We start from the raw sequence: 25455 nt of genomic DNA on the forward strand, positions 1-25455 counted from the left end.
ACTGGCTGCCAACCAACGCGCGAGACCGGCTTTGCATAAGCGCTGACGAGGAAAACCGCGCGCGCGGATAGACGACGATTCTCGATTTGTATTCATCGATAACCGTCGAGGCAAAAGCGTTATAATTACTCCCGGGCTCGATCTTTTTCTTTTCCTTTTTTTTTTCCCCCCGAGATTTTTCCTAATACGACGCGGGGCGCCTCCTTCGTTTGTTCGTTAATCTTCACCAAAGTTGAATTTATCCGTATTTCTTCCGTTATAAGCAGTATCGAATCGAACATTATTATAAACGTAACACCGCACTTTTTATTAATTTTAAGAGCGAAAATTTACATTCTTTGTTCGTACGTTGTGCCTGTCCTTGAACATCGGCTTTTCGAAGCGATTACGGTGCACATTACGCACGTATACGTGCCACCGTGGCTCGGTTAGCGTGGCATAATTAGCGCAGCGTTGCTTTATTAGCAGGAGACAACGTCTCCCGGCCGACGGGCATTGTTGGTAACCGCCAGTAATTTCCCCATGTTTGCGTTGGCCGTGCACGTGTTAATAAAGCCGTTTGCGTCCTACTCGTGAAGCATCGTGCAGCAGCTCGTGTTGCAGTTAACGCGCCCGCGCCTGTTGTTTCATTCTCGGAGCCTAACGCTTGGAGGTGTCATATTATTTATCAAATAAAGAGCGAGCGTTGGGAATAAAACACAGACAAACTATAAAGATCGTAACTCGGGGGAGACTTTTTTAAAAGTCAAAAGATTCTATAATTACTTAGGTAAAATTAATAAATTCTATATTTTATTTTATTCAAATTAGCACGTTTATATCATGCGATATACATTGATCTATGACTATGCTTTGTAATCTGAAAATGATAACGAGTAAAGTTCACAAGCACGACACTAGTCCATTCTTATATTTTCGAGTTGCGCAATCGAGACATCTCTCGCGGTTGGAGGAAAGGGCGTTCTCTTTGTCACACTAGAGAGTTACGAAACGATTTCGTAAGACGTCGTCTTCAAGTATCATCGGATTTAGGTCGTCGCGGTGTTCGACACGGGTGGTCTTGCGCAGCTTCAATCGCGACGATCGTTCTCTGACGTGACGATCCGCAGACACCGATCAACAACATCAACAAAACCGAATTAGCACCGGTTTGTTATTGATAATGGAATATTTGCTTTTGCATTTTTATAAATCCATATATATATATATATATATAGCTTCTTTTATTATATGAATAAATAATTCTGAAATATACGTAACATTTTATCAACATAAATTTATCAATTTTAATTATACAGTCACGTTGGAGATTCACTTAACGTTATAGACAATTTCTTCATGAATAATGGTAGGCATTACCGTTTGAAAAGGTCACGACACCATCGAAAGAAATTAATATAGTCCTAGCGAGCGCCTGCGCTTCCGGATCGTAAGCGTTACGAACATATGACCGGCATTATTCCGCGGGAATGTATCATGACCGCTATTATCGTTAGCTTGTAAATGTTGCCGGTTTAATGGTGTCTTAATTGAGTCGACCATTAGACCCTCCTGGCGCAGTGCCCTCACGCTCGTGAATATTAAGATATTAGGCTCGTTTGCGCATAACGCAGGAATTCAAGCGCTGATCGTCGACTATGCAATCGCTGCGGAAAAAATGCGACAGACAATTTTTGATGGGAATGTAATAAGAAGTAATTGCCGTTACTAAAGTGTTCGCGAAACTTTTCTATACGTGTTTGGCAAATTGAGTTTACAGATTATTCTAACATAAATCCATAAAATTATTGAGATATTTTATTCGGTTAAAAAAAATTAATCACATCGCGAAAGCATTCTTTGCTTTTTAATATATCAACATAATAAAGTTGTATACGATATATATTCAAAAATAATTAAAAAACATGATTATCCTAAAAGAAATATATACTTATGAAAAATAATTTAAAATTATAATTTTATATCACGAATATGGAACGTGTAATCCTAAAGAAATCTAAGCGGATATCTTGGATTCAAACACATTTAATTAATCAACCTAAATCATAGACGCTTATAATTCTTGTTTGTTTAAGTTTGTATCTCCATGTTTCCATTATTCGATCGCGATTAACTGGATTCAACATGACTTAACGCAGATGAATTTGATCGTGTAAAGAAGATCAGGGTAAAAAAAAAAATGGACTCAAGCACGGGTGGAGTCGGAAGCGGCGCGGTAGAGCGAGCCTGATAGAGCCATAAATAGCGCCATAGCTCATTGATCCGCATAATCGCATGCATTACTGGCTCTCCTCTCTCGCTGGCGTTTCGCTCGCGGTTTTCGCTTTTCGAGCCGGCGGCTATGTGCCGTGTGTACCATTACGCCGGCGAACGAGGAACCACCCTTCTCACCCTCCGAGAATGCGCTTTCGACGGTGACGATTATCGCTGCCTGCATAAACGATTCGCGCGAATCGACTCTACCGATGTGCGCGCCGCGATAATCGTATAATAAATAACAATCGAGAAGAAAAAAGAATTTGGCGCGACAGGTGGACAACTTTAAAGTGAAGAACTGAAATCAAAGAACTGTGTGTATTATTCTCGATGCTCATTCGATAGAAAAAACGAGCTTTGTTTTTTCATAAGTATCGCATTGCATTTGGAATCTTGTAAATTTTTTGAATGTTACTCGTTAACGTATATCTTAAGATTGAAGAAAAAGGAAGTGTCGCTTTTACATAAAAAGCACGTACGTATTAATTTAGATATCTCGAAACGAACGACAACGTTGTTATTTGTTTCTTCGTTTGAACAAAATTTTCGCGCGTTAATAATTTATTTATTTAAAAAATAATTCAATTTATTTTATATTAATTTAAATTGAAATTTATTAATTTCTTCCACCTTTTTGATTATCTCGGTATATTACGTAAAAGATACTTGACACTATATAACTGGAGCACGGAGGAAATCATGAAAGGCAAAAAGTAAATTCTCGAATCGGAGAGCGACGCAAAACTCTATTTGTATGCGATCTTTGTTCGACTCGAACGGAGACAGTGCCAAAATCTTGTTCATAGACTGGCAAGTTTCCAATCACGTGAACATCTCGATACGCTTTAATGTTGATTGTATATTTGCGCTTGGACTAACGTCTTTTATATAACGGACATGTGTTTTGAGTCAAAAATATATCATTTTATATCGCAATCCATTAATTAAGAATTACATTATAATGTATGTATGAATATCGAAGCTTAACTTAAGTACTTATATTTTAATTTTTCTTTTACAATAAATACAGAATAAATACAAAACGTGATAAAATAAATAGAATATAATGAAATCAGAGAGATTTATCTTAAAAAGGTTTTTAAATCAATATTTTTTTAATTAATGCGAAACACTGAATCTCCGAAGAACGAAAATCTTTTTTATAGACCGCTGCAAATACACTAATATGTTTTCGCGTAATTTCCGGCTGTCAGCCTGCGGATCGGCCGACTACGAAATATCGACGAGTGTCGATAAACTGATGCTGAGACGTATGATATCCCCTCAGAAAAGCGGTCTGAAAAGTGGTTCTTTGAGCACCGCATCGTCGGCGCACGGCGTCCCGCGGGGCCGCGGCGGCTTTGACCTGGTAATAGCGTGCCGAGAAGAATGGGAAATGTCACCAGGGGGCGACGAGCGCGCGCGGACCTTGGCCGGGTCCGGGGAGTCAACCCGCGAGCCTTTTTTGTTCGGGCCGACGACGGCGCATGAATCCGGGGCCCACATGGGGCAGGATCGTTCTCGCGGCGTCATTAGTCCTCCTTGTCGACGTGAACCCGTACTTCAAACGGATAGAAACGTTTTACCGCGGGAAGATGTTTCGTCGCGAAACGAAATTACATCACCGAAAAAAAATGTCTCGATGGGGGGAAAAAAAAAAGAGTTACACCAGCGGAAAACCATGGAAAAGCGAGAGGCGTTTGCTCGTAAAAGGGAAAAGAATTTCCCACCTTGGAAAGGTGGTGTTCCATAGTCGAAAGACAATTTATCATGGACAGGCGTTCATTATGTCATGGAAAGATAGCTGAAAAGACCTATATTAGGGAGAGTTCATTATGGTTTTAAATGTGAAAATTCCATCACGCCACGCGAAAATCTCTTCAGGTCGTCTCTTAAAAATTAGTATATACAGATTACAACTCAAAATATCTCAGTTAAATTTTTTTAAGACAATTCTATTTTAAGATAATGCTAATGATCATTAAATGTGTTACGCTTACCACGAGTGTGAAGTCTGAATCATAATCATCTGGATATGCTGTCTTGCTATATTTCTCAATCGTAAGATTTATATTTTACTATGACAAAAAGGATGTGTCTTTTGGAAAATTTCTACAGAAAGCTAAATTAATCAATAGATAAAATATTAGTTAAATTTTATCGATATTTGTGAGGATAACACGCATTTGAATATCTACATATTGCGCGACATGCATTATGATAACGGTATCATAAATCATGTGTGAGTGTGAGGTCTGGGTCACACGGCTTCTTCGCCTTTTTACGTCATTAGTTTTACGTTTTACTACGACAAGAAGATATGTGAAAAGATGTTTCGGGAAAACGTTTTATTAGAGAAATATGTTTCTCTCTCATCCGCGCGCCATTCTTTTCAATTTTTCAATGATCGCGCGAGAAAAGATCAAGATGTCAACTGAGACAATAGAGACGCGCTCATATAATGATTATAGATGTATTAGTTTATATATAACGGTACATCGCGTTAATTATCCGTTAATTACCGATGCAGAAAGCTCGATCGCGCGATGGACGAGACGCACACGCATAAAAAAGATACTTCGCAACCGGAGCGCGCTCGCTGCTTTTATCTCGCGATTTCCTCGTGCAGCTAATTATCGCGCAAAAAAGAACGAACGTCATTCAATGTGCAATTTACGATGTTCTTGGTTAATTAAGCTTGTTTAACCGCGGCATCGGGCGTCTTCGCGAAACTCGACGTGAGAAGTACGGAACGACGTAATTATACGCTCATGCACCTCTGTGTTATCCGCAATACGGAGACATGTGTACTCTTGCGAGATACATTTTTAAATTTTCACCACTTCCAGTAGCAAAAAGTAATTGGCAAATGTATATAAAATGTAACGTAAATATTGTGTAATAAGAGAATATGGATCTCGATCGCTCGGTTTGAAAAGCCGCTTAGAAGACCATATCGAATCATATATTCATAATTCATCGCTAGATTAAATAATCGTAAACGCACAATAAAACTGTACTCATACGGGAATACTTAACGAATTATACCGATTTTATATCACTTTCTTCATCCGCTCTATTCACCAAGTCTTTGATTATTTTCTGCAGTGGTAATGAAGACACATTATATTGAACTCCGTTTTTCATTGATTTTAACGAGTCTCAAATTGTTACGAGGTCGATCGTACATTACTGTGTCCGATAGGAAATTACAATTCGGGACGACTAAACGTGTTCGAACGCGGGGCGTTCCTCGCTGCTCCGATATCGGGCTTGCAAGGGTTATCAAGGTTACCATAGTTACCAGGTAGATAGGTCAGGTAGATTGGCGGGGCCCCGGGTGTGGGAAGGTGGCCCGTGCCACGAGAACGAGATGGTCGCGGAGATCCCTATCGTTTCCGTTAGCACGCGCCCCTTCCCCCCCCCCTCCTCCCCCCCCCCCCCCCCCGCTACAGCGATTACACGGGGAATCTCTGAGCACAGTCGAAGAAAAGAAACGTGTGTGTAGCTTCTATAATGGCGCCGATCGCACACGCAATGAAGCGCCGATGAGATGGTGGTGTCGCGCGCGCGAGGATTCGGCGAGAATTATTTATACACCCCCCCCCCGAATTTCTCGCACGCGGTGAGCGCGAGCGCGAGAACGACTTTTTCCGCGCCCGAAATAACCACCGGCAATCTTTTGCACGGCCGCATCCTCATTTTTCTACGTTCCTAATTGTAATTTATAATTGGACGCGCGCGCGGAGGAAACTTTGCGCGATCGATAATTAACCGCGCGCGCGCGCGCGAGGCCAAGTATTAGGGAACCTTCTTGCGCCTCGACGCGGGCGTGTCCGCTCTCCCCTCTCCGTCTTTTCCTCGACAAATTATTGGTTTTGTACTTTTCATTCGGCTCATCTTCAATTCCTTCACAATATCGCGACAATAATTTTATACGGACTTTAATCTGTGATCAGAAATCGCTTTCGTATTAATAAAAATCTAATTTTACGCAGATTTTACGCGGATAATGTGCTCCACTTCGCTGGATATTATTAACTTGCTTCTTAAATGAGACGAGTTTCCAGTAGCGTCCTGCCGATCGAGATCACGTTTGAAGTTTTCGGCAAACGAAGAGACGCGCGGCGATTAAGAGCAAAAAGGCATTGTCCCTCGTCTGACTGAAAACGCTGATAGATTAAAAGTAAAAGAGAAGAAAGAACATGGAATGGAAGTCGAAGCTGATTGTGAGAAGGAGAGAGAGAAAAAAAAATAATATGAGAGAGAAAGAGAGGAAAGACGGAGATGAGAGAAGAAACAAAAGGCCGAGAGGGGAAGTGGCCCTCTCTAAAAGCCAATCAAAGGAATGACAGTCCGCTGCCCGCCTCGTAACCTTCGAAAGGGCTGCCCTAGGGCTGACGTCGGATTGGGCATCGGACTACTCCATATTGATGAGTGACCGCGACCGGTCTCTTTCGGTTCGAAACAATTGCGGCACCTTCGGAGCCGAATCGCGATGCATACGGATGATCTCGTTGAGATTTCAATAATCGAGCCAGTCATTCCCGGTGTCTTCCACTGCTTCTTCTCTTCGATCCTATCGGAATGGAACCGCGAGAACATAGAAAGCGATTGACTTTAGGCAGCACAATTTGGCAGCCTGTTATTTAGATATGAGGATCTTTTTTTCTTTTACATAAATAGAATAAACATATAATTGAGAAACGCACAGTGTATAAAACATCTATAAAAATGATGTGAAGATAAATCGATAACAATCAACAACGAAAATCTAATAAAATTGCTTTATTTATCTTGTAACTTTCAATTGTATAGAAAAAAATCTATTATAATTCTTATTTAAAAGTAATTATTCAAAAGATTTGTATTATTAAAAAATTATAAAAACATAATGAAAAAGGGAAGAATTTTCAAATAAACAAGAAAGTAAAAAGAATTGTGCATCAAAAATATCAACACTTAATACTAACATGAATATTGCTGTTTGCCGATTGATTTATAACGCATGCACTTTTTACATTAATTATATTATACGTCCTCGCGATCGAGAACAAACGTTTCGATTACGCGAAGCGTGACAAACCCCGCATTATTTCCAACAAAGAAATTATCGGCAACGCACTATCTGTCGAACGTTGTTACAGTACCGCCTGTCGCCTGTCAAGGCCGAGGCTCACGGGGTCGCGTTACGCCGCGAGAGAGCAAGCACCGCGTGTGGCTTATATGTATATAGAGAATCCCAGAAATTATCTTAAATTATACGTACACATTTTTTTTTTTTTACAAAAGTTTGTAGTTCTAATATATATCTAATAGCGTGGCTGATCTTTATGTTGAGAGCGATTAAAAATTAAAGCCATGCATCAAATAAAACTTTGACAAATAGAAAATTGATTAAAATATGTTACAATTGTTTAATTAATCTCAAATGATTTTTAACTTGGCGGAATTTTATTTTGTCGAATGCTTAAAATTAAATAAGGAAAGAAATCGAAGAATTATACGAAAATATTTGAAAAATTGTACGATTTTCGAGACACCTTATATACGGCGGAGCAGATAGGCTGAACATATGCGTTGACACTACCGTCGTTGTTCGCAAAAGCGCAGCGTGAGTGACATAGCGACAAAAATATCGACTCAACGGGGTTTATCGCGCGGGGTTATCCAGAGAAGACAAAACTAAAATCGCAATGTCGTATGTGTACAAGCGACAATCGTATGTCAACCGTTTATCGTTTTAATGGTCGTCTAATTAGCGTCCCGTAGCTTTATTAACTCTCGCTCGCCGCTATCCGCTCGCTCGTTTTATTTTATCTCCGTTTCTCTTTTCTCTTTCTTCATGACGGAATTAAAGATCACTTCGATGAGTCGTCCGAATAAAAGAAGAAAAGTCGCAATGATGCAATTCTTTTGCGAATTGACGTCTGTGGACTCTCGTTTAAGATACCCTTCGTAATCATTGAAATGCTCCTTAAACGGAATTCTTCTCCTACTTATAGAGAAAGAATAACGTAATAAAATTCGAGGCATCGACACAGAACAATTACATAACATTAACGAATCCGTTATATTATTAGTTTTCTATCAATATTAGACATATATATACACTTTTTCTCGATGTCGGTATTAGTGTCGCGAAAAATCGTTTTTGAGAATACCTTATTAAGCGAATATGTTCATTTCGAAAGATGGTGACAATCGAGTAATCGAGATAATTGCACGGTTATTTTTATTGAGCAATCAAATCTTGCGCGTGCTAATTTTTATTTACAAATTCTAATGCGTCTGCATATTTGGGTCTGTTTTTTATAGCTAAACTTACTGCACTAGTTCAGAGTTTATCTTTGTCTCTCGGCATTGGAAGGAGAAAAATAAGCTCTAAACTAGTGCAGCCAGTTCAGATATAAGGAACAGAAGCTTTGTAAGATATAACAGTGAGAACAGGTGCATGCGAATGACGTCTGATGACATAATTTTATCGATATAACATTAGTCATCGATATTAGGCAATTTTAAAAATATTAATAATGGACAGAGCGTGTTATTTTTTCTACTTTTTCGCGATTCTCGATCGCGTGTTGCGTTTGTGCCGAAATCCATCAATAGTAATATCGATATAAACGTGATCGGCAAATAACTGAGCGAGATATTGTAAAAACAGGAATATATTTAGAAATATAATTTAATCGTATAATCTCAAGTATATATCACATTTTATCACAGAGTCTTCTCATAAAAAAGAGATTGTGTAACGATCAAACGACAAAAGTTATCTACCTTACGTATACATCGCAAGTTCGCTAAAGGCTTACTTTTTCGTATAGAATTGTGTACGCTGATTTATCCTTTTTATATCCATAGTTATTATAACACAAACATATATCTTATCAAAGAGGATTAATGATTATGAAACCTTTAGATTGCATTAAAAGAAGAAGACAAGATACAATGCAATAGAGATACGAGATTAATGCGTTGTTTATGGCAGGGGCAGAAGAGCAGCGAGGGTTTCATTTGTCAAATAATGAGTCCTGCATATTAAACGGTCCTTTAACGCGTCTTCGAGGCTAGGCGCTACGCTTTGAATTATCTCGGAACAAGGGGTTATCGTTGTTACCGGCACCAGAAGCGACCTGCGGAGGGAATTCAAGGAGGCGTAGTTATCCCAAGCGCATAACTCTCGGGCGTAGAGGGCAATCTCTTAGCTCGACAATGCGTCGGTGATTGTGGAAGTCGAGGGAGGAGCAGACGGGTCCGGCGAGAAAGAGGAGCGCGAGTAGAAGGAATCGGAGATGGCGTACGGGGGACGAAGAAGAGACGAAGAAGAAGCAGCCCGAGCGAGATCAGCGAGATGACGGATACCCGGTTTCACCCCGTGGAAGTCACAACAATGTTTGTTAGCCGGCGTTATGCCGGCACGCAGACAACCTTTCCATCACGTTTTCCGGTTAAACTAATGGCCGCCACGTCGTGAGGTCCTGTGGGATGACTGCGCGCTCACGGCACACTGAAAACAGCGCATTTGTTAGGGGGACGGGGCCCCGAGTTCTCGCGGGATTATTACGAAGGGCAACGGCGGGGCGCGAGGAGAGGAGGGACGCGGACTGAAGGAGGCATTTCTCTCTCTCTCTCTCTCTCTCTTTCATAGATGCACCGAGCGCCGCGCGATGACGTGGAAGGGAGGTCGGGGAGGGGGGGGGGGGGGATCGAGGGCTCGAGAGAAGCGACGAAACAAAAGAAGAGGGAAGACCGATGTTGGGGGATAAATCAAGACTAACCAGCCGAGAGCGCGGCCTTTAATTCATGCGCGTGGGATGCGGATCGGCGGCGGTTCTTCGAGACGATACCTCCGTTGCGGCGCGGTGGAGGAGAGACAACGTTCGTGAAGGGAATGGGGGGAGACCGCCGATCCGAGACAGCGGTGGATGAGGAATGGGCCTTTTGAGGGCACGAAGATTCGCACCTCTCGTGGCGTCCGACGCCACGGCGCGTAACTGCGTGGGACGACGACGACGACCATGACGACCATGACGACTCGTGTTTCACGAATGTTTACGCGATTGTAAAGGTTTGCGCGAGGACGCGTCTGTCCCGCGAACGAGAGTTAGGCGAGGTCGTTGGGAGATTTACGAAATTCATGAATCCGGATCTTCCAGGATTGTAGTCGGGATAAAACATGGCCGCGAGATAATCGATGCGTTTCGCGTTTGTTTCTTTCATCCGGTTAAATGGTTGGAAGATGCATTATTGTCATGTAAATTAGGCGATGATTGACAATGAGGAATGATCCACTTCATCATTTGGAAACGAATGAAGAAAAGTTTAGGATACGCGTTTATCGTTTTAACTAAAATCAAGGAACATGTGGTCGTGAAAGATGAGTCTTTATCTGAGCGCGTCATCTGCTGACGCGGAATCCCCTGTAATTTACAAGCATCGATATACCTTTGCTTTCGTAATGAGCTTTTCCGTAGCATATTGCATCCAGTCTTTGATAATTTCTATAATTGCATGTTTCTATAAGTACGCCAGAGAAATCATATACGTGCGCATAACTGAAATTATGCGGCTACATAATTATAAGATGTACGATTATAATTGCGCTAATCGCAGAGGACGCGCATCTTTTATCCGGTGAAGGAACGAAAATAATTCACGGATCCGATTGTAGCGCGGCAATGAATTGATATTCGGACACGCAGGCCTCGGTATCATTGAGAAAGCGGACCTTGAAGGAGCACGACGCTAAGTACCGGCGCGAGCGCGCGCGCGTCCGGTAGCAATTTATTCATTGCGCCCGCTAACTGGTGGAGCATTGAAAACCCACCACGGTAATCTGCATTCATTTGAATAAATAACCGATCAATAACCAATAATAAGTTGGGCAATCGTTGGTTTGTCGTCCCCGGCAATCCCGACCCCGGTGTGATAAACTGCCGCGCCGCGATACAACCGCGTTCTCTCTCTCTCTCTCTCTCTCTCTCTCTCTCTCTCTCTCTCTCTCTCGCAACCGACAAGCTCGCACTCTCGCGAACTTGACACCCACACGAATGCGGCAAATCCCCGCGGCATATCTGGGTCAGTAGGCGAAACAGCTGCGTACGCAATTCGCACTCTTCCGCGTGTTTTATGCGCGATCGTAATTTTTTGCCGACAGATTAAGGCTTGCGTCAAGAGGAATAATTGCCGGTTCCACTAATGCACGTTAATGTTAGAAAAAAAAAAAAAAAAGGAAAAAGAACGCACAGCTGAGTACTCGCGTATTCTGTAATGAATTTTTACGATCGGTCCGCGCGTTATTTCGCTCGCTCGAGCGTAGCCCTCGAATCCGCAATCCTTCCTTTGCAGACGCCCTTCGGCAGAAATTTTCGAGTAACGAGTCGGCGCGCCGGGAGAACAAAAATCCACATCGTAAAGAGATACCTTCTTCCTGCGGGGTCCTTTGCACCGCGGCGGAGAAGAACGTGCGAACGTCTCTCGTCAACCTGGCCGTACTCAATCTCACTTGCAAATACGAGATCCGCGTGTCTCGTACGCGCGTGTATGCGTACGTATTTGTGTGCGGCTGAATGGTTGCGAAATGTGGAAGCGGAGGAGGAACGGGGTCCACGGCGCACACCGATCCCACCGAGCCAATTTGTGACTGACGAGGCGATTGGTAATAAGCAACGGGGAGACTCAAATTGCTTGAGTTTTTCTGCGGTCGTTCATTGGGTGTTGTCGTCGAGGTAGTCCCCGAGAGTCCTCTCTCCCAGGACGCCGCGGCAAGCGGAACCAAGGGAGGAGGGAGCGAAGGAACGAGCTGGGACCGGGACGAAAAAAGGTACGACGATCCAAGACGATCCCATTAACCGAACTCCTCCTCTCTCTCTCCTTTTTTTCTTCCCACGGAGCGGAAGGGTTCCTCCCGCGTGTCTTCTCGTGCGATACCAACTTATTTCCATCAATACCGAAAAGACTTCCCGCGAATAAATATAATGCCTTAAACCATAATCGCACACGAGATAACGCTTATTAAAAAACGGTAGTGTAGAATGTATCTTTTTTATATCTCTTTGAAAATTTTAAAAATAATCCAAGTACATTTTGAAAATATATTACCAATTTTATTAAGATATATAAAATAGATGTATCAAAATAAAAAACATTTTATTATATTATATATATATATATATATATATATATATATATATATATATATAATTTATTCTGTAATTTAATTTTTTTTTAATCTGGATATACCTATATGGATATAGAATTGTTTTGAAACTGAAATGATTCATTTGTATGCAATAACTTACAGCGGCGATTTTAAATAAAATTCTGATGCAGTAATGTGTATCTCTCTTCTCTGCTTGTATATAACGTTAGGAATAAAAAAAGGAACGAGATGAGAAGGAGACCAAAGGGTTCCGGACGAAGATCCGTGGCGATCCCATTAACCAGGATCCATATTCTCCACTGGACAAGCGCAGAGGGGGGAGATAGGGGAACAGTCGGGTATCCGCCCTTCCGTGTGTGTCTCTGTGCTATGGTCGGATCGCTTCTGCTCTACAGCTTCCAGAGTGGGTCCGGGGACGCGCGCAACAAGACCCGCGCGGTGAGACGAGTCGGCCGGGGGAAGGAGAGATAGGGCCCCCCGCCCCCCCCCCCCTCTCCGAGTCCCTATATTATAAGCAGTCCCGAACGTGTTGCAATCATCTCGAGACAATGGCCCACCGATCGGTCCGCCTCGCAAAAAGGCCCGGGCCCCATAATAGCCGCGACGCATCGTCCACGACGCTCCGGGCAATCGTGGGCCCCTTGCGCCTTCTCGTTTACTTTTTTCCCCCCACGAACGAATTCCTTCCTACCGCGACGGGACCCGCGACGTCGATTACTCGACGTGTCTCGCGCGGGGAAACGCAGACGACTGAAACAGGTTATTTCGGAGGAATGCTTGTATCAAACATTCCACGACACGAATCGTGCCGAGCAACTTTTACACGAATTTCGGGAATAAAAAAATTACATTTTACTTGCACTGCGTATATACAAACGTGCACTGTATTATATTCTTCTCGCATACACATATTATACACTGCTGATTTTATTTTATAAATTATTAAGATTGATACACTCGATCTCTTTTTCAAAGAAAATTGAAAAGATGTTACCAAAAAATCAAATAAAATAATTAAATAAAACTAAAATAAGATAAAAGTTAATAAAATTTAGAAATAAAGAGAATTTTTTTTTAAATGTCTGATATGATTTTACACCTTCCTAAAAAAAGAAACAATTTTATTTAAATAAGATATATATTGTATTTAATACGAATAAGATTATATCTTTAATGTGGTTTAATAGAAGTTATATATTTGCTAAAGAATTTAAAGCGCTTTGTAGAATTTTATATCACTTATGGAAAAAATGTTTTAGATTTTAATTGATAATATTATGAAAGAAGATATTGATGAATAATCTGATGAATATTTAAAGAATACCGACGAAACACATTAAAAATTTACTGCTATTAATGTAATTTTTATTGCCTTCAGCGATGTTTTTTTTCGCACGACGATGCATAATGGTAAAATCAATTGCATAATACGCCCCGCTAATTAACTTGTGCCGATTTCTCGAAGGTCGCCGCCGGTGATGGACCAAAGGCTGGGAAACGAGACAAAGAACGTTGTTTGTGAACTGCCGGTTATGTGTACGTGTATGATTTTCGCCTTTGTAATTGTACTATTGCTACTATCGCGGCATTAATTCAGCCTCGCGAATGATTTTAAATCATACATCTTTCTTCGACTCGCACAAAACATACTCCATCATCGAGCAAAAAAGTATCGCAACTAAAGAGAGATATCCGAGAGCCTCAGGAAAGAAGCGAAGAAATTAAGTTACGGAATATTATCCTAAGTAATGAGCCTAATGTAAAAATAATATTCTTATCGTACTTGACTGATTTTGATGGATACTTTTTTTTTTCTTTAATAAATATCCTTTACGTGATTTGATTGTATTACGTAAGAGAAAGACAAGACGAAAGAGAATGCGGATCAACCGAAGAATCGAAAAACCATTTTGCAATTGATGAAATTATAAAAGTTTATAAAAGTTCAATAATTTAAAACGCAACAGGACACGTTGTCCTGAAAGTATCTATAACATTACACATAATTAATGTTAGTATTTTTTTTTTGTACAATATTGTCTTGATCTTTGTGCACGTGGTACCAAAAAAAGTTTTGTTTTCGTATTGTATTATGTCGGCGCAGAGAGAGGAGAAGCGAGTCCGATCGTCTCTGGCCCTTCGGCTTTCGGCTCCAAGACACAATACAATTTCAAACTATAATATAAAGCATGCGTGAAAGTTACCGTTGTCTACCGGGCGTTCCGCGCGAATGACGAGACGTCGCACGCTAACGCCGGCCGTAAAATGATAAAAGGAGCGTAGAACGACAGAGAGAAAGAGAGGGAATCGATCTTCTTGGAAGCTAGGGGGCTAATTGGTCCGCAGGACCGAGACAGAACCATAAACTGTCGCCTGCAATCAACGATGCGCGATTTTAGCCCACGGCTGAATTCACTCTTGAACCCTCCTCCCACCCGTTACCCGCCCCGTCGACCTCGTCTGTCGTAATGCGAAGAGTTCCAAGTTTTATAAGGACCCCCCCGGCCTCCAGGCGCTATACGAGAGAGGGAGAGCCTGGGACCGTGTGTACGAATTTACATTTAGAAAATATAATGAAGCAGCGTGAAGCGACCATTAGTCGTTCGGAGATGACAGACGGTTTCGGACCCCCGCAGGTCCTTCCTCCCCCCCCCCCTCTCCACACGAGGGACCCAGGTTTCGTGCAACACCGGCCAATGAAACAAAGAGTAAGGGACGTAGGGGGCAGGTTGAGGTGAGACGGGTCCTTAATGACAGAGGCGCAGTGGTTTTCATTAAGATCGTCGTCCGTGGATAGAATGCGAATTACGCGAAACTTTTTTATGTACGTTGAACAGGCGATCAGATGATTAGGTACTATTGAGACAATTTTATAGGAATTCAGATCCCTTACGTGTAGAGATTGCGTAGAATAGTGACAATATGACAGAAATGATTTTTTTTTCATCGTAAAAAAATAAATTTATTTTTTGTTTATTTTTAAATATTATTTCGCAGCAATTTCACATTGTGTGTGCTGAAATATACTTTAACTAATCTCATTTTTCTCATTAATATCTCATAAATGCGGAACTAATCATATATAAATAATTGTAACATTATGTGCTAGAAAGAATCGCACAATAATAATACAGCATTTTCGGCGTATCTCGGCGTATAAACTAGATTTATTAAAGTTTCCAAAAGCGTTGTAACGATCGGCTATCATTTGGTATACACCGAGAAATCGGACGATGAGCGATTCTGACAATTCACCGATCTCGGACGCGCGGCCAGCTGGTATCCGTAATTAAAGGTGCCCCGTCGTCGCGGTCGCTCCAGTTCGATTTCTGCTCGTTGCCGGCGCTCGTAAATCAGCGGAGACAGAAAAGGTCAGGCCCCGATCAGGCCCCGGTCCATCCCGCCGGAGATCTCTCTTCTCCTTTTCCCCTTTCCCTCTTTCTCTTCCCGTCCACGAGATAGATCGCTCCGGGATAGATCATCGATCTATCGCGCGTCGCCGTAGCCGTGGGGCGCGAATCAACAACGAAGACGACCACGACGACAAAGACAACGACCTCGATTTCGCCGGAACGAGAATAAATCGCAATTAAGCGCATCAAAGTTTTTTTTGCGCGAACGGTGCCGCTTGGCACGAGTTGCGGGCCTCCGCCGATGTGCCCCCGAGGTGGCGAAGGAAACAAGGCGCAATAATAACGCATTCTCATACGCCCCTTGTCCTTCTCCCTCCGTCTGTCTCCTGTCACTCGTGTCTGCTTTCGGTTGTACAAGAACCGTGTGATACCGAAAAATCTGTCCAGACATCGTGTCTTTGAACCGAGAGGCTGAAAGACGGGAGAAACGAGAGAAACGCGGTATAGGGGCGTGTCTCTCTGATTATTATAATTATTTCGAACTCCGGTGAGGCCTCCGAGGACCGTAATTAACGCAACCACAGCCGGGACATTTTGACAGATCCCGAATTCTTAGTAATAATAAAAAAAAGTCGTTCGCTCAGCCGGAGAGGGAAGGCCCGACTGGATCTATTCTAAATTATCTACAATAAGCGACGACAGGGCTCCGAAATCGACGAGAAGACAATTCGTCTGGCGTCTAGCTATATAATCTCTTCAACTTCGACGAGGATAATCTCGGTGAAGCGTGTCTTCGCTCTCGGGGTAAGCGATTAAATCGATTATCGTTGTTGTCGTCGTCGTTGATTATCTGGCAAAAAGGTGTCGTTTAATAACGGGGGAAAAGAAAGGAATCTTTTTTAAAATTTGTCCTCGTCGATGCGAAACGAAGAGGCAATTGTGGAAAATTATCTGAAAGGAAACGTAATTAGAGACAAAACAATTTGATTTTCGGAATAGAGTTGAAGGATATCATAAATTTTTTTCTTTTGAAATTAGAAAATCGTGTTTTCACTTACAAAGAAGCAGAAATTTGTCGTTAATACTTTGCGAAACAGACGATATGCGTCTGTGTAAAATAAACAAGAAAAAGATTCCAGGTTTTTTTTTTCCCTTTGCTGCGCAGCAGCGATTGCTTTCACACGTATATCACTTACGACAAATTTAACAAACATAAAGATATGATAAAAACGCACGCGCACGCTGCGACAAGGCGACCTTTGATCCCGATCAACAAACTTGAGGACTAATCGTGCCTGTGACCAGCCAATAATAGCCGTCGATTCGATAATTAAATCAGAGAGTTATTCCCATCATGCGTCCGCGTAATTATAATTAAGGATTTATTAGCATCGGCCGCCTGCCACCTCTCCGGAACCGCGGCCCCCCTCGCTTCTCTATCCGCGCGTCCCCCATGCAAGAAGACTGTAGAAACGCCTCCTTGGGTTCTAACGACTAACAGGTCGAAAACTCTTTAAAGACCGGACAGCAGAGTTCCCGTCTCTCTCTCTCCCGCTTCCTCTCTAGTTGGTCCACTTCCCCCGAGGGAGAACAAATTAAAAACTGTCCCACTGGCCGTAAATAAAACGCGGCCGGCATTCCGCCCATCTCTATATACGCCTTTAAAAAAGGCCTCTAGACACGCACCTACGTGATTTTCTATACCGGGTGCCACGACGCGAGCGTGTGAAAGCGACAAACAAGTATTCTCGCTCCGAGATTGTGTCGAGTCGCGCGCGTAATCATATGTGATTAATAATTTTCAAATTCTAAATTGTGTGATTTTTGTTATAACGTAGATGGAAAGAGAGGAAAGACAGAACATTTGATATTGCATCGGTACTGAAAGAGAGAGAGAGAGATCAGTGAAATATAAATTTTTTAAATAGATTTAAAATATATCATGACATAATTGAATTTAACGTAAAATAAAAAATGAAAAATATCTTCTTAAAATAATTACTATTGATCCTCTGTGATTGAAATACATCGTGTAACCGACGCTCGTTTGGCCGATGATGAAAAATGCTTGCTTGCTTGCATGGGCCCGATTGACGATCATTGACGTAATCGAGCGACCGTTTAATCAAGAGTATAACAGCGCATTAATTAGTAATCGCTACGCAATCGTGTAACGCAACGGCGGCAAATTATTCGCGAAATATCGGCGCCAATTAATCGCACTGTCAATTTTTAAGAACACCTGGATCGTATGCTAAATTATACGTCGCGCCTGATCCAAACATCGGTTCCTTCCTCGACACCCGGTACATCGGAGATCCCCGCACCGCGCACACCGTATATCTCGAAGAGAGAATGAGATACTAGGTCCTGGCGCCGCGCGGTTCAAAATAATGACACGGGGCCCGGTCCCATCGGGGACGGCGACGGTGGGGAGAGAGCTTTTAATTACAAACTGATGACCAAGCCAAACCCGAAAATATTGTCTTCCTTGAGGAGTGTGAGGTGTCCTTCGGGGACCGGAATATATTAGCGCAAGGATCGATCGGTGCCTTACCGGTGTCTCGGCAATATTTTCTTTTTCCAAATGTGCCACGGCGTAGATGCAGGCGAACGAAGCGGCGTCTCGCGTGAGATACATCACTCACACGGGCCCCTATAATTAAAGCCGAACAACATATCTGTCATATCCCCCTCCCCCTTCGGACTCGTCTGAGCCATTCTAGTTCCATCCACGTCGTTGCTTATCCGCTTTTTTTCCACGCCTACTTTACATTTTATCCCGACATCGATTCTTCCTCGTCGGAGAAAATTGCTAGAAATTCACGCGAGCGCGTCTGCAATTTCTGCGACGAGCCGACGAAATTCAGTGTGTGACTCGTCTCTTCATTATACTCAATAATCACTCCCGTCATTATTCCACTCGTTACGCTTAGCGCTAAAGCGACCGAAAGTCTCTCGGCGATTATTTAAAAGTATTTTTGTACGAAAGCCAGCAAAGATTTAATTTCAATTGTCGAAAGATTTGACCTTTTTTCCTCCATTATCGATATTAAAATTTTTCATTACATCAATATTAGTCAATTGTTACTTTTATACTACAATTGATAAAACTCGCGATACTCGGAAGAAGCGTCAAATTATATATATGTATAATCGGCATATATAACAGCAATTTCTACTCCCCGATCTTAATCTGTGCAAGACTCGATTTCTCGAGGGTGCGTATTGCACATGGCGCTTGCAACAATGAACCCCAACGAGTATCTTCGAATGTGGAATCACGTGGAGTTGTTAGGCAGGCGTCATTACGCGAGTATCATCCCTCGCGTGTCGTGGCGATTACATGTACGCGGGATATGGTAAATATATATACTGTAAGTAGATTCGTGACGGATCGACATCGTGCGCGTACGCAGCAGGTGCGAACGCGTAATCCACGCCGATTTCGACGATTGCATTCGCCGGTCGCGCTGCACGGCGGCAAAGGCGTACGAAGACGGGGAGCGACTGTGAGAATGGCACAAGGGATCTTTCTCTCTCTCTCTCTCTCTCAATTTCTACCTCAAACCAATTCCAACTTCGGTGGAGGTGTGCGCGCGAGCATGGCCGAGCGCGTATAACGTAACTTCTGCCCGGGCAATCTGACTCGAAATCACCGTTGGGTGAATTATCGCGGGTAACTGCGTGCCGTTCCCGGATTGCAGCAATTACCCTGGCCTGGGTAATTATCGAGGAGAAGGACTCGAGTGTTGTTTAATCTGTGATCTGGCTGCCTGGGGTTCTTCGATTACGTCAGAGGAGCTGGATCGCGATGAGGCGAAGGGGGATCGCGAAAACGTACGGTTGGGGGGTAGGGGGGGAGAGGGAGCTCTATCTCTCGAGGGACTCTCGAGAGATCCACCACGGCCGCTTCTCGATTAACGTAAACGATTAAAGATCTTTGTCCTCCGCGCGCGATTCCGTCATCCGAGGCGAGGCTGATAGTCTCGGAGAGAGGAGAAAATTACCAGCCCACGAGGACAATCGTCTAGTTTTACGAGCAATTCGTTACGGCCGCGACCCGATTATCTCGCATTGCGAAAGCCTGACGAGGGGAATTAAAGCATCGGCGAGAACGATATGTGGATGCGTTTACCGATATAATATGCATTGTCAAGAGGTAAGACACCACGGAATATATAAAATCATTTTGAAATAAAATATTATTGATATCCGTAACGTTCTCATCGTGTACAATCGCTTATAACATTTTAACCAAAAATTTTTATATTCGTCATACGAGTCTTAGATTATTACAACGATATATTCTGAACTTAATCCTTAAAAATCATTGAAAAGGTTGCGCGAATAAAATGTTTCTCATTTTCTTTTACGGGCGGGGGAGGCTTCCAGAGATAAACGATAGGACCAATGTTTCGCGAATCTTTCTTGCCCCCTCGATCGGTCGCCGTCCATCGTCACCAATTAAGATCGTGAGCTCGTGATTTTCACAATTATTACCGAAACCATCGCGCCGATAAGGTCGACCGAGACCCGCCGAACTGGCGCAACTTCTGTCGGCGCAGCACGCGGATTACCCAAGTTGGAGCTACGTGCCGCATTAACTCGCTTTATTAAGTTGATCTCTCGATGCTCTAAAGGTTACATCTTATCCCGGCGTATCTATTGCCCCTAATGCAGCTAGCGAGAGAGACGTAGTGCGAAAGTAGTTTGAGATTTTTACTTCGTTGCCGCGCATGCGGCTAGGATATCGCGAAACGTTTCGATTCAACGTGATTCGGGAGACTGCAACTGTGATCCCTGAGACCCCATCTCTTCTCCTTCGCGTGATATTAACGGCGGTTCTGGCCGCGACGTTATTATCGTTCTATTTCGCGAAAATGGGCGCGGGCTGGCAATTTATCTCGATGTACAACTTTTTGAAGCACGGTTTATTGCGTTCGCGAGTTACTGGACCATGACTTTTAAATATTCAAGTGCGAAATGATAATAAAAAGATTTTATTGAAACTCGTTCTATATCATTTGCATATATATGATTAGATTAGAAAATAAATACAAAGAGAAATTTCTCACACCGTCCATTTATATACAAGAAAAACAGTGTTCGCATTTAATGTAAAAAAAAATGAACTTTCCGGATAAGGGCTTATTATTGCACGCGGTATTTAAGACGGACGCGGAACACGGAACGACGTCTGCTCCGCGACGCGGAAAGTCAGCGCGCGCGTCACGCTCGCGATATTCCAGCATGCACAATTGTGTGTGCGCGCACCGAGTATAAATAGACTACCAAGTTCTACGAAGGGGGGGCCAGGTGTTGCCCGGCTAACGAGGTGCAACACGAGAATATAAGCTCCCGCCGCAAGGAGCCGCCGAGGTAACTCGCTGACCGGGGCAAGACCGGGTCTCGTTGCCCAGCCGTTGAGCTCCGGGCACTCGTGGTAATTAAACCGAATGTTAATTGCGTAATCGCGCCGTGCCGTGCCGTGGCTCCGCTCGGCACGCGAGGCGGCCGCGATCGAGCGATCAGCTGTTTTCTAACCGCTCTATGCGCATTCCTCTCTTGTCTTCGCGATCCTATCCGTTCCCGTTGCGGATCCGCGGCCGAGACGCGCCCGTGGAAATCTAATTGTAAGCGCTCCCCGTTCGACTTGGCGAACACCTGATAAATATAATGTAATGCTCGTTGCCCCCGATAATTCTTTCGCGGATCAGAAAATTTCTTCGTTCCTCTTTTACATCAAATTTCTTAGATACTTCGTGTTTTATTCAAAATCATTGAAGTAGCAGATAAGTAAATTATTCAAACTAATTCTAATTGCTTCTAATTTACAGAGACGCTATCGAGTGGTTTCTTAGCACACTGTAAAATGAAATGAATGTAATGCCAGGACATTTTGTATCATATAACGAGGCTATCCGTAATCTAAATATAACTCGCACGCTTCCGATATGAAAATTCGAGTGCATCTATATAAGGACATAAATCGTCCAAGTAACACCGACAGGCTTTTCGCTTGCCACGCCCGCCGTTTCCGCGTGCACGCGATAATACGTTCCGCGCAGAGAGAAAGAGACGAGAGAGGCCTCGATATACTTTTCGAGAAACCACCACGAGTCTACTCCTTAACTGCATTTTACACGAAGCGACGAGAGCTCCGACTGTGTTAGGGCTGATCGACGCAACCGCTCGTGTAATGTGCATGTAACACATTGTATCTTGAAGCGAATCTTATTAGATGACCGAGAAGAGAGGCGTTCAAGATCGCCTGTTTCTATCTCTCTTTCTCTCTCTTTCTATCTCTGCGCGTAACAGTTAATTGCCGATCTTAGCCTGCGGTGCGCGATGCACTTCGACGGCATGATCGCCCAGGGAAACGCGGTCCGCTGCTCGAGAAGAAGGGGCCCAGACGCCTCTCGTATCTTGGAGCTTCCTCGACCTTTGGGACGATCGTCTTACGGATACAGAGAAATGGGAGAAAGAGAAGGAGAGAAGCGATCTCCGCGGTTAGGTGACGGGTGGGCTCCAATCGTGTAATCTGCTTCGTCCAGCACTATATCACGTATATATTTAAATATACAAGGTGTCTCGGCGCAAGATTGTAGCACCGTGAAATGGGCATTTATCTTGGCGCCATACATGGTCGGCTAACTCTGAGTTTTGTTTTCTCGACACGACGATATCGCATTTGATGACACGATGTCGTAAGAATCAGATAATTCAGAGATGAATCTAATCTTGTAATTATTGCTAGATGAAACTTTTCAATGCGTAATGTTAAATATCTGAATGAAAATTAATTGATGCATAAAAATTATAATATATCTATTTTTTTTACACGCTTGAAGATCAATTTTTAATCGCGTATGAGACTGAAAATCATCCAAGTCTGTTATCTGTATACATATCTAGACACACACGCGGACGTATATGCCCTAGAAGCATTAAAGTCTCGACGTCATCCTCGACGGATCCTAGCGGACAACAAAGAGAGCAAGACGGGAGTAGAACGCTGGATACAAGGTGGAAGTAAAACGAGCGTAAGAGAAATAAAGAGAATACGCGGGGAATGAGAGACAGGACAGCGGAGAGAGCGCATATAACATTGAGCTCGCGAAGAAGGAGCAAAAGGAGGAGGATATAGTGGTGTGTCAGTAAAGAAGGTGGATGAGATGTGGTGGTATAGGGGGTAAGGGGAAGGGAAGAAAGAAGAGAAGAGGCCGGGAGCTATGCGTGCTCCGCTCCGCCCACGCTTTCAGAGACCCAGGATTCAACTTGTCCACCTTCCTCTCGACGTACAGGCACTCGCAAGAGTGTCGGATGCCATCCTGACTCTATCCGCGTGTCTATCCGATATGCCATGCATGCCGCGAGAAGTTCTCGATGTTGGCAGATTTTCCGAGGGGACGAATGCGCTATCAAAAGTTGTTTTATTCTTTATTATATTATTGTCTTATTCTTTATTATATTAGGAAATTGGTCGGGTTACGACAGTACTTTGCACGACGATCAAAGCAATGGGGTTTTCATTCGGATACTTATCGGCTCGTGTCATCGACGAGTTACGCGACTGTACTCTCTTGATGGAAGAAACCCGCACACTCGAGATGTGATTATCGTCATTAATTGCTTTCCAAAAGCATCCTGAAAGATTGTTAAGATCGAACATGTCATACTTCGATCATTGCTAATGGGGGTGAAGACGCGGCTTCGTCCAAGGCGATTCGACACTTCGACGTGCGAGGAAAGACGTGGAATGCGCCCGAGGCTTCATCGATGATGCATATTAGCACTTTGCAGATTAAAAGATACAATCTGTTTTACTTTATAAGATCAGTGTATCGCTTTTACATTTTATTAAATAATTTCGCGATTTTTAAAATCGCTCTCTTTTAACAATGCTAATAAAATAAGATATAAAGTAATAAAATAAAATATAAATAATGATGTATTATATATTTATAATATATACATATATATGATATGGTAGAATCATATTTTCTTTAAAACAACTCATGTTTATTCCAACATTTCATTTTTATATAGCTTATCACATATTATCAGCAATGATAATTCTGCTTCGTAATAACAAACGCATGACATTAAAACGTCGTGAAATCCTATTAAAGAATCGTATGCATGTAGTTTGTTTTAAAAATTACGTGCAGGATTCTGGAGAAGAATTGTAAAGGCGACTGGATCGTATAGCCATTTTCCTTTCACGGGTGGTGGGTTCCTCCTTTTGATGCGGACCGTACTCGCACGGTCCTGCGGCCGGAGGCACCATCTTCTGGAACGCTTGTCCCAGGTATCCGTGCAAGTCTCCTCTTCACGTGTAAGCCCGTGTCCCTCGCACATTACCATAGTTCGCCCGCGAGCCTCCAGACTCTGAAGCGCAACTTCGTTGCCCGCCTCGTGGAACATAATTCGCACGCGTTTATCAACGAATAACATGATTTTAGTATATTCATGTTAGAAATGATAATAGACCAAATTACTGAGAAGAAAAAGTTAATATCAAACTGTATTAATGCTGATATTTCGATAGAGATCCATAACGCGAATATGTGATCTTAATTGAATGATAACGATGAAAGAGAAATATTTCTCTTGTACTTTATTATTACGTAAAATAAAAAATTATGTGTGCTATATATCTCTCTCCAAATTACGCTATATTTAAAACGAAATTTAAGTTTTGCGTGATGTTTAACTCGATTGCCCGAGTCTGATTCTTTGCTCATCTATCGCGCAAATTGCGTTAAGGGAAACAGGATTCAGCCAGACGCATCGAGCATTAAGTTTACGTCGAGAATACGAGCCAATGTCTTCCATTCGGCGGCGAGCGTCAGCAGCAGAAAAGCGCAATCGCGAGTCTCTCTCGGCGCGACGTCTCGCTGGCTGAGCAAATACCGCATGTTAATCGTATTCGTGAGAGAGAAAGAGAGAGAAACGGCCCGAGGTCTCTCGCGTCGTTTGGTCTCTCCGTCTCCTGCATAAAAGCGTAGGAGTGTGTTTGGAAACACTGTTAAAACATCGAACCGCAGCTGAGCAGCGCTTGCTATTGTTCGCGCGGCACAAAACCGGCGAGGCTGGCGCGCGCGCGCGCGCGCGCTGGACCTTTTCTGCGACTCAATGGAACGCGCGTTGCCGCTGCAACAAGGTGGACGAAAGCAGAGGCGGGCGAAAAGAGCGACGGCGAGTACCTTTTGTCTTTTAATCGTCGCGCCGTTGCCGAGGGGAATACCCAGGCGGATACGGAAGGGTCGCGCTTCGCCCGGCAAATGACTGCTGGCTTTTCGACGCTTTGAAGAAACACGGGGATTTTGTTCCGACCGCGCAGTTTCACAATCCGTTCGTTTTCATCATACGTATCGATAGAACTCGCTAACTAGAAACATTTGACGTAACATCTATTATTAATGATCGGATTGAAATGGAGATGCACCTTTCCTATCCAGTTCAGCTTTGAATATATTTCTCGATCATAGATATCTCTCAATGATCGCATAAATGATTCTCATAGTCACTTGGACTATCGGTTGCGATGCTAATACTTTTAGCTTTTAGTCATCGATGATCACACGTATATGTGAATAATTATGTAGATATCGTCGGACACTTTCTCAATCATCGAACGGTGAATCGTGGCCCCCGCTTTCGCGGCGCGCG

At 43.1% G+C, this 25455-nt stretch overlaps 1 protein-coding gene across 6 annotated transcripts in view; it reads left to right on the plus strand.

Moving 5' to 3' along the window:
* Nucleotides 1–25455, plus strand: part of LOC138940713 (uncharacterized) — a 171235-nt gene that overhangs the window by 103071 nt on the left and 42709 nt on the right. The window contains exons 4-5 of one of the 6 annotated variants that reach the window (XR_011448038.1): nt 11611–12085; nt 12634–13335. The exons of 2 other annotated variants lie outside the window; for them this stretch is intronic. Coding sequence is in view for 3 of the 4 variants with exons in the window: in XM_070309842.1 (XP_070165943.1) it covers nt 11611–11831 (221 nt within the window). In the remaining variant the exon portion in view is untranslated. Of the gene's footprint in view, nt 1–6254; nt 6528–9250; nt 9887–11610; nt 12087–12633; nt 13336–25455 lie in introns of those variants that run through there. 3 more of the 6 variants (XM_070309842.1, XM_070309863.1, XM_070309872.1) reach the window with 3 other exon arrangements.

Source organism: Polyergus mexicanus, unplaced genomic scaffold, assembly GCF_030449975.1.
Source record: "Polyergus mexicanus isolate NDT 795.1 unplaced genomic scaffold, iyPolMexi1.0 SCAF_2, whole genome shotgun sequence".
NCBI lineage: Eukaryota > Metazoa > Arthropoda > Insecta > Hymenoptera > Formicidae > Polyergus > Polyergus mexicanus.